This window comes from Trichomycterus rosablanca, chromosome 2 (genome assembly GCF_030014385.1).
Source record: "Trichomycterus rosablanca isolate fTriRos1 chromosome 2, fTriRos1.hap1, whole genome shotgun sequence".
Taxonomy (NCBI): domain Eukaryota; kingdom Metazoa; phylum Chordata; class Actinopteri; order Siluriformes; family Trichomycteridae; genus Trichomycterus; species Trichomycterus rosablanca.
This window is the reverse complement of record NC_085989.1, coordinates 36,440,388-36,450,038: the sequence shown is the minus strand read 5'-3', so window position 1 is coordinate 36,450,038 and position 9,651 is coordinate 36,440,388. Positions and strand designations below refer to the sequence as shown.

General features: G+C 36.0%; 1 protein-coding gene across 1 annotated transcript; it reads left to right on the top strand.

Moving 5' to 3' along the window:
* Window positions 1-797: 797 nt before the first annotated feature.
* On the top strand, window positions 798-7,540 carry mturn (maturin, neural progenitor differentiation regulator homolog (Xenopus)). The gene is made up of 3 exons (XM_062990797.1): window positions 798-1,176; window positions 5,511-5,633; window positions 7,137-7,540. The coding sequence occupies exons 1-3, from the start codon at window positions 1,009-1,011 to the stop codon at window positions 7,239-7,241; spliced, it is 396 nt and encodes a 131-aa protein (XP_062846867.1). The 5' UTR covers window positions 798-1,008; the 3' UTR covers window positions 7,242-7,540.
* Window positions 7,541-9,651: the final 2,111 nt, after the last annotated feature.

Genomic DNA, 9,651 nt, shown 5'->3' with positions numbered 1-9,651 from the left:
TCCTGACTAAAGCCCCAGCTGCAGCCAAAAAAACCTGACAAAGCATGATGCTGCCACCACCATGCTTCACTATGGGTATGGTGATCTTTTGGTGATGCACAGTGTTGTTTTTGCACCAAACATATCTTTTGGAATTTTGGCCAAAATCATTAGCCTTGGTCTCATTAGACCATAACACATTTTCCTACATGATGCAGTTTTTCCTGTGCATCTCAGTTTACATGCACTGTGTGTATCATTCAAAATATGCATATTTTAAGTAAACGTCACTGATGAAACTGGTGTGCTCTGTGCTTAAAACGAGTTAGTGGACTATGTGCTGAACAAAGATGAATGCATTTCTCGTGCTGAATACTCTATGCAGACTACAGGTGCTAAATATGTGTATCTTTGTAATCAATACCAGTGCGCAGTATCTATGCTGAATATGTTGCACACTGCCTGTGCTAGATAAAGGTGCACACTTTCTGTGCTAAATACTTAATTCACATTATCTGTGGTGAAAACCACTGCTCACTTTTTGCTAAGTAAGGTGCTCTTTATGTGTTGAATCCCTGAATTGGGTTCATGCTTTCTGTGCAGTATATATGGATACCATTTCTTTTTGCTGAGTATTAGTGTTAATGATTGTGTTAAATATCAGTAGGCGATCTGCGCTGAATCTGGCGCGCGCTCTAAGAGCTACAGAACAGTGCGCGCTCTCTGTGCTGACTCCCGGTGCGCGGGCGTTTTGTGCTGCAGACGGGCTCGCGCTTTCACCTAAACGTCACATTGCGAGAGGATCCGCGCGCAGCAACGCAGTCGGTTTATTCTCTCAGCCAGACCAGCGGATAGAAACCAGGATGCGACGGTGCTAACAGCGTCGCATCTAGTAAGCGGTCTGATTAAATCCAATTCCTTTGCAAAACATCATGCGGATGCTTTAGGATTTGTGGACCGCAGTGGTTAGTGCGTTAGGTTATAGACGTCGTGCTTAAGCGCAGGTGCGCTGTTTCGCTGTACCGCAGGATGGACTTCAAGCAGCTAGTGGACGCGGCTGAAAAATGGTGCGCTGGCAACCCCTTTGAATTGATCTTCGCCGAGGAGCTAGATGAACGCCGAATGGACTTTTACGCAGAACCAGGGATCTCGTTTTATATTCTCTGCCCTGAAATGACTGGAGGTACCGACACTTTTGTAAGTACGATGTAACGGTGCGGTAGGGTGGAGGCAATGAGGGAGGGGAGAAAAGGATTGGGAGGAGAATACAGAGGCTCACAGGGATTGTGTAGGCCTGAGAGGTTGTGTTATATGGCTGTGTGAAACTGCTTACACATGCCCTGCCCTAGATACCTGAGTATACAGCATCATCCTGCAGCAGTACTACGTTAAATCAGCTTCACTTCTAAATATGCACTCCTATGTGGAAAGTACCAATAAATTGCAGTGGTGCAGGCCAGGCTGACAGGTTAATACTTTGGACCGATGCCCTGTGTTCCCAATCTGAATTAATTTCATCCCTCTTCAATGAATGCACCCTTAAATCAGGCATATATCTGTGACCCCAGATATTAATTGGGGTCCCTAAAGACTGAAAGTTGCCTGTACTAAAATTCAGGCAAAAATGATTAATATAACTTTTTACTATATATTAATATGGGTCACAAAAGAAAAAGAAGGAACAGAAAGATGCATTTTGGCTGAAGTATCTGGAATTATTATTAATTAGTGCACTAATAAAAGGGATTGGAGAGTCTAAAATATCCCATAGGTGTTTGACTAGATTAGTTCTGGTGACTGTTAGGGCCAAAGCATTAGATTCGCATCATTTTCATAGAGTGCCCTGTGGATGGGTGTGTTGTCATCATGGAGGGGACCACTTTCATCCAGATAGAAATGTACATGTACATCATACACGTTAAGTGAACAGTTCCCCTCTGTTTCTGTACATATCACACTAATATTTGAGCATCACTGTTATCAAATATCCACTTTATACCACACTTTTTAACCCTATAAATGGCATTTTCTGTAACTATTTACTAACCATCTTAATACAATATCAGTGTAAATTGAGACTGCATGGCATTCTGCTCAAAGAAGTTAGTTGCTTAATTGTACTATGCACTACACATCTGTAATTATTTGCATGTATGTTTATCAGCTTAAGTTTTTTATTTCATTTTCAAATTGTTATATTTAACTTGGGTAAGTGCTTTTGTGCTGGTTAGGGTTGTGTTTGGTCAAGGTACTTATTTTGGCACCCTGCTGCCAGGCATTTAGGTTTTTAGATCTTCTACAGTATCATTAGCTTATCCTAATATGAATTCTTAGTAGCATAATGGCAATTGACGTTGCTCAGGGAAACAGCGGTCGAAAAGGGGCACATTTTTGCATTATTTGCCTGCAGCTCATACAATATCTGTAATCAGCTCTGTAAAAATAAATATAAACTAAAACATTTTCTGGCACCTTTATTTTAATTGTGTTAGGTCGACTTTGTTAAAGCTTGGGAGCAAAACTTTCAGACTAGATTGTGGCACATTGTGTCATAGGATTTAAAAGGCAGCACAGTTTGTTGTTCACACACACTGCCATGGGAGCATGAATAGTTGATTACGACAGCAAAGTGCTCCTTTCTCCTCTCCTTCTCCTCTTTGTGATGTGATCCATTCTGGGACCTACTTTCAGTATCAGGTGTTCGCTAACACTTGGTCTAAGGAGAAGCAAACTGTGTTTGTTGATATGCCCAAAAGTAAGGCTGCATTTGTAAAATGTTGTCATCATTTTAACCTGCATTAAACCTACTTTATTTTATTCCTGTATTATCTTCCATGTTTACAGAAAAGCACTACACCTGGAGAATAGTATTAGCACTCTGCATTTGCACTCATCATACATGCTAAAGCATTCCACACTCAGCCTACATTAGTACTCAAAAATATCTCATTACATCTGCAGTCATCAGTGGCTAAACCTGATTAATTCTTAGATCAGCAGAAATGAAACCAAAACACCAACCTTATTCTTGCAAAAAGAAAACCCCTAATTTAAAGCTTTTTAAAGATTTTTTTAGCTTACTCTTACAAAAAAACAAATCTTTATACTGTCAGCATGATCAGTATGATATATTGTCCATCATTATTGTGTTATATGAGCTATCATTCAGAATTCAATAGGTTTGTTTTTAATCCTGGTTCTTCAAAATATTTCTCTCTCAAAAAGGCCACACTTTTACCACATAGTAACCGGATCTACTGCAAAAAAAGATTTTTGGCTACAACATCCAGCAAAATTATTACATATGACATGCAATTTCACTGTTTTACAATCAAATATTTGCTTTTCACATGGTTGCTTTTTGCACCAGATGAATACTAGCACCACGGTAAAGCATGGAGGTGGGTCATTGATGATATGGGGATGTTTTCTGCTACAGAAACTAGTAATCTTGACAGTTTGATTGGCATCAAGGATTCACAGAAATACTATGACTATACAGGCCTTTTTTTTTTAGAAGGAATGTTATGTCTTCTATGGTGAAATTAAACCTTTGTGGTCATTTGACTTTTCAGCAAGACAATAATCCCAAGCACACTTCCAAGTCAACCTTAACTTGGTGATAGAATTAGAATTAGTCCTGGAATATTCTGGAATTGCCTCCTCAGTCTAAAGATGAGGAAGCAGTTGCAACACGAAAACCATTAACCCTAAACGGGCTGGAATATTTTGTTAAAGAAGAATGGCCAAAGATTCCGCAGGAGAGGTGTTAGAAGCTTATTAGCACTTATTGAAATTGCTTATTAGAGGTTATCAAGGGATGTTTCACTTAGTACTGAGTCTGGGGGTTTAAAAGTGGTGCAAGAAAACTGTTTGTATGTATCAGTAAGACTTCTTGTTATATATTTTTATTTAGTTCTATACATATCACCATTATACTTTTAATTTTAAGCTGGGGGCAGTGTAATGTTTCTAATTACAACAGTAAAATAGCTTGAAATGTTATTGGTGTTTTATTTATTTTTTATTTAAGAAAATATATTTAGATATTTGTAACTATATGAGGAACCATTTATAAAATAAACTTGTTCAGACACACTAAACTGTTATATATACTATTTATAAATCAATGTGCTGAACTAATGGATCTGGCAGGCTTTATAAAGGCTGATACATTTAACCTAGAAGCTAAACAGCAATTTGTGAGCTGTTCGAAGGAGAGACTTACTGGAGGCTCATTGCTCATTCCTTCACCTTATTCAGCACTTCTCCAGCAAGGCCAGTGGGAGTCACTCTGAGCTCTCCCATGAGAGCAACAACAAAAAGAGTAATGACTGTGATAGCCAAGCTGGCACTGAACTTGGAGTTTTATGTCTGTACACTGGCAGCCACAGTACTTTGTCAAATGTGTCAGCCAAATTAAATGGTACTGCTATTAAATTGCTTGGTGCATCAAAACAACAAATAAAACCCATACTGCATTGGGCTAGGCTACATATTCATTTCAATAAGTAGAACAAGCAGCCAATATTCTTTGCCACATTAGTAACTCTTGAGGTACATCCATTCTGATGCTTAAATGCAGGAATATAATTACAACACATTTTGTAGATACAGTATTATAGAATGATTTATTCTACTGCCATTCCACGCTGCACCACTAGGGGCGATATGTTTCACAAAAAAAACTGAATGGAAAGCAGTTGGGGTTTTTTTTTGTCCATTTCTTTTAAGCACATTTTGATCCCAGGAGCATCTAGATATTTTTTGCATCTTACGTAAAATAGGGATTATTCACATATTAATTCAGGTGTAAATGCACTCAATATGCATTTAAACCAAATGCACCACAACACTGAAAAGAGCATCCGTCAAGTCAAAGTTTCTCATACTATGTAACAGTGCATGTGTTGCAAGAATACAGCCAGTTAGTTGTCACGTTATAACAACAATTTACTAACTCATGAGACGAACAAACTTTTTATTTATTTATTTATTTATTTATTTAATTGTTTTCTATATTTTACAGTGATGGGTAATGGTGTATTGTATTGGTAGTGATTAAGGATTAATAAAGTATGTACAATGATAACCATAATCATATAAACAGAAATCTATGCATTGTTATATGATGCCATGCAGCTATTGTGACCAAGGTTTTATTTACATAGTAGTACACTTGGGTGGGCAGCAAAAACATCTTCTCTGTTCTACTCCCCTTTTAAACTATCACCTCTTCTCCAGCCCACTGTTATGGAAAATATTACACTGCAATTTCACAAGTACAAATTGCTTTCTAATTATTGTAAAAAAAATTATTATTAATTATTTTTATTTTTTTTTAACTGAAAGTAAATAAATAAGTAAACTAACAATTTTTTAGAACTAACTCTATTTTAGAGGCTACATTCCAGTAAAAGTTCTCAAATCAACGTCTCTGACACATTATAATCTTGGCGGAAAATACAGTGAAAATAAGTAAAGGCTGTCTGTAATGTGTTATGCGATGTCTTTACTCTGTATGTGTACAGCATGTTTGGAGTGAAAGTGAGGACTGTCTGCCCTTCCTGCAGCTGGCCCAGGACTACATCTCCTCATGTGGAAACAAAACTCTTTTGGAGGTTCTTGACAAAGTCTTTAGATCCTTCAGACCTGTGAGTATTTTCACCACAAACATACATGCTGAACTTAACTAATGATTTTTACAGTCCCCTTTACAATTCCTGCCACCCCTGGTAAAGATGAGTAAAAAGGGTTATATTAAATTCACCTTTAGATGAATTAGCTTAATCCCGCACTGTAAAAATAAAAAATAGAAAACGTTAATTGAAAATTCTCTTTAACATGGAAGAAACAAGAGAACACAATTAAAATGAGGACAAATAAACTGATCATTGTAAATCATATTTAAGAATATTTAGATAAAAATCAGCCTCTGCCAAGAAACTATAAAAATGGGATATTGTTAGGTCATCCAGTAGGACAATGATCCAAAACACTGATCCAGGTTTAAATATCTAGATATTCTGTGGTGGTAAGTGAGAGTGCAAAAAAGGACCTTGGACTACCTGGAGAGATGTTGTTAGAGGTATGGTCTTAAAATTACTTTGTTTTGTCCAAGCTTATGAGGTGTTCTAGGAGGGTGCAAGTTTGCTGTAGATTGGATATGTATCAGAGTTTAGTACCCCAAATGACATGTGATTTTTTTCCTGATTACACTGACATGTGGGCATGGCAGCAGGGAGTAGAGGCTTAGTGGTTAAGATACTGGTCAAGTCAGGATTCATCAAGATGAGGCCAACTTTTTTAGTCATTCATCAAAATGGGAAAGATGGACAAAATGCATATGAAATTGAACTAATGTATATTAATCTTTATTAATCAGAATATGCTTATTCCATGTTTCATAAAGTCAAAAATATAAAACGTACTAAACAATAATTAACCTGCCTGTGTTACTACAGTGGCAAGCATAGTTTGATGCTGCTGATTAAGGGTGGAGATTTTCCAAAGACTTTTTGGGTCAAAAGTGTCTAAACCTACAATTGGATGTTGCGTCCATGCCAGTCTATTTGTAAGCAATACCACAAAACATTTTTATCAAATTACAAGTTAAATGTAAGGAGGTTGTGTGGAAGGGCTATACAGCAGGCTCACTGATCTTGGACACAATCAGAACAAAAATAGACCAAAAGGAAGCAATGACAGCCATAACACAGAGTGCAATTGAAAAAAAAAAAAAAAAAAAAAGTAGAGACTCAATTACCCATGGCAATATTTAATACTGTGCTGTCTAACATGACTGGATGGTTAAAACCAATGCAAACAAGGCTAATTCTTTTTTAATGGCAAACACAATCAGTTCCCCATGTATGTCTATTTTATTCATCCCCCTGCCTAACTCTGATCAGGTTACAAGTGCTGGACAGGTTCAGTTTGGTAAAAACTGAGGCCTGTTGCAGCAAATTGGCCAAATTAAGCCAATATATACATTATCTTTAGTAACAATGTACTTTTGTGTGATTAAGCTAATTAACTACAAAAAAAATTATAAATAATATTTTTAAACCACTTTTACCAGAAATGGCAGGAATTCTGAAACTGACTGTATATTAAAAGATGCTTGAGTAGTAAATGAACATGATGTTTTCTTTTAGCTCCTGGGTCTTCCAGACATTGATGACGACACATATGAGCAGTACCATGGAGATGTGGAAGAGGAAGCAGAGACAGACCATCAGCAAATGGGTGTTAGCCAGTAATAATGCTCTGTGTAGTGGCTCTGCCATTTATGAGCAAGAGCATCTGTTTATTTCAGCTTCTTTTTTCTTCCAAGACATTTTACATTTACCTGTAGTGTTTTATTAAATGCACTACTACTCTAAATTTCACAAATTCTTAACAATAACAGCCTGTTATTGCACGGTTACATCCATTAATATACTGCATAAAGGTACTCCTGGTAGAAATGTAATATCTCTCCTGTTTTATTTGTAAACAATATGAACCATATTATAATCCACTTTAAACCTTGTTTGACTCTAAGAAGCAACAGCAGACATAGAGAATAGCCCAGTCTAACTGATGATTTTCTCAGAAATGCCTGACTTAGATATTATATTTAGGCTGTGATAAATAGCTTTCATGAATGTGTGTTTTTAGCAAGTCCTGACTGATTATTATGTTTATTATGTGTTGTAATGTCTGAAGCCTATCAGTGATTTCAAAGGTCAAAAGTAATTCATCAAACTTCTGAGCACCCATTCAGCATTTTGTATTTTATATCTCAATGGACTTGATTAAATGGCCATGGATTGAATTGGCAAAGCTAATCCCAGACAGTTCAGTACAATATACCTCTACATCAGAGATAAAGTGATTACATTTGCAGTACAGTTAGAGGCTCTTCCCGTATTAATAAGGCCTAATCTCTTTTAGGGTCTTAGCTAAACTTTTAATGTATAAAACTATACTTTGGGTATGAATCACTAATGGGGTAATATGGGGTGAGTGATATAGCTAAATATTAATACCTGTGGAAATTCCTTGAAAGGCTTTGCTTGGAGTACCAACAAAACTGAAACTAAAATTTTAAAAATCTGTATATTTGTGTTAAGAATGTGTATTAATCTGGTCAGTCTAACAGATATTGTGTAGACGTCTTCCACGATATTTGATATTTGCAAGGATTACTCATTATGGTTATTTTTTAACAAGTGATGCACTGTATGAGTGCAAATGGTATCCTTCCAATTTACTCAAAGATAAATGAAACAAAGTTGACTAAGAAAAAATGTAGTCCTTTATCAGCACTTATTCCCAAAGACACTGGTTTGGACTGACAAGGAAGTTACAAAGACCGTTCAGAGCTTTGATTAAATGTTTTCATAAAAGTCTTTTACTGCTTACTCAATGCAGAACACAATTAAAAACATTTAGATTTTTTAGCCCCGCTTGATTATTAAGTGGTTAACCTGTCTCATGTTGTTGCTTGATATCACATGGCTTGTACTGTGGGATAAGAAGCTGAAATGATTTGCTTACCTCATACGTTTGGTGCACATTTAGTGCTGCCACTGAGCACCTCTGCATCCCCATTCTACTTACGGCTTCCATATCGTCTTCCTCATCATAAATTTGCCATTGTGCTCAAATGTTATCAGAGCTGCTGCATTATACTTTACTTGATTGTCCAACTTTATTACACTACAAGCTTTTGTACTTTTTCCATCCAAAACCTATGGGTATTACAGCTTTAAAAATTTAAATGTGGGTTTGTCCATAGTTTGCTTAAATATGTAAGTATTTTTTTTTTTTTAGTTCGTCTTTTTCACATGCTTTATCTCATTGTTTTGTCCTAGAGTTTGTGTATGATTATAAATTAAACCATGTGAAGGTTTTTCAAGCTTGTCCTGTTAATTAATAAGTCTTGCATTTGCTTTTTTTTTAAAATATTTTTTATATTAAGTTAACTTTATTAATTTGTTTTGGATTGTTTTGCTTTGCATTAAAATCTGGAAAGAGGAGGCTCCACAAAGTTTTGGAAAGATGCCTGAAAAAACTTGTATAAAAAAGTCTCCAGCAGTCATATCTACCAAGGGAATGGTTGTGATTATTTGTTTTTTATTTGTTGTTGCATTTTTTGCTTACCCTTTAATATGGCAAGCTATGAGTAAATTAAAAAAAAATACTGCAAGTAAATGGATAACAATAAAAAGTATAAAGATGAAAAGAAATTGCTGTCTGACACTGAGTTATGGTGTTGCATTAAATAGCTCTCCCCTATGATAACCTAAAAAAATCTAAACCTGAACGATTGTCAGTAAATGTGTGACTATAACGGCGTCTAAAAGTTAAGGATATCTCAAGGATAAAGTGGGTAAGGACATTCTTTAAATAAAACTCAATACAATTTTAATCGATACACACTCATACCTTGAGAAAGTTGGAGTGGTGTGAGCTAATATATTAATAAGGATGACCTGAGTTTTTTTTATATAAAAGATTTAAGATAGTAGCTATAAAATTATCAATCATACTTTGATCGCCTTTTGTTTAGCAAAAACTGAATACAACCAATTTTATGAACATTGGGTTTTTAGGCTTCCTAATACAAGGCTGAAAGTCAAGAAGGGGAGGGGGGAACTAATGAGCCTGCTCTGGAAATGAATG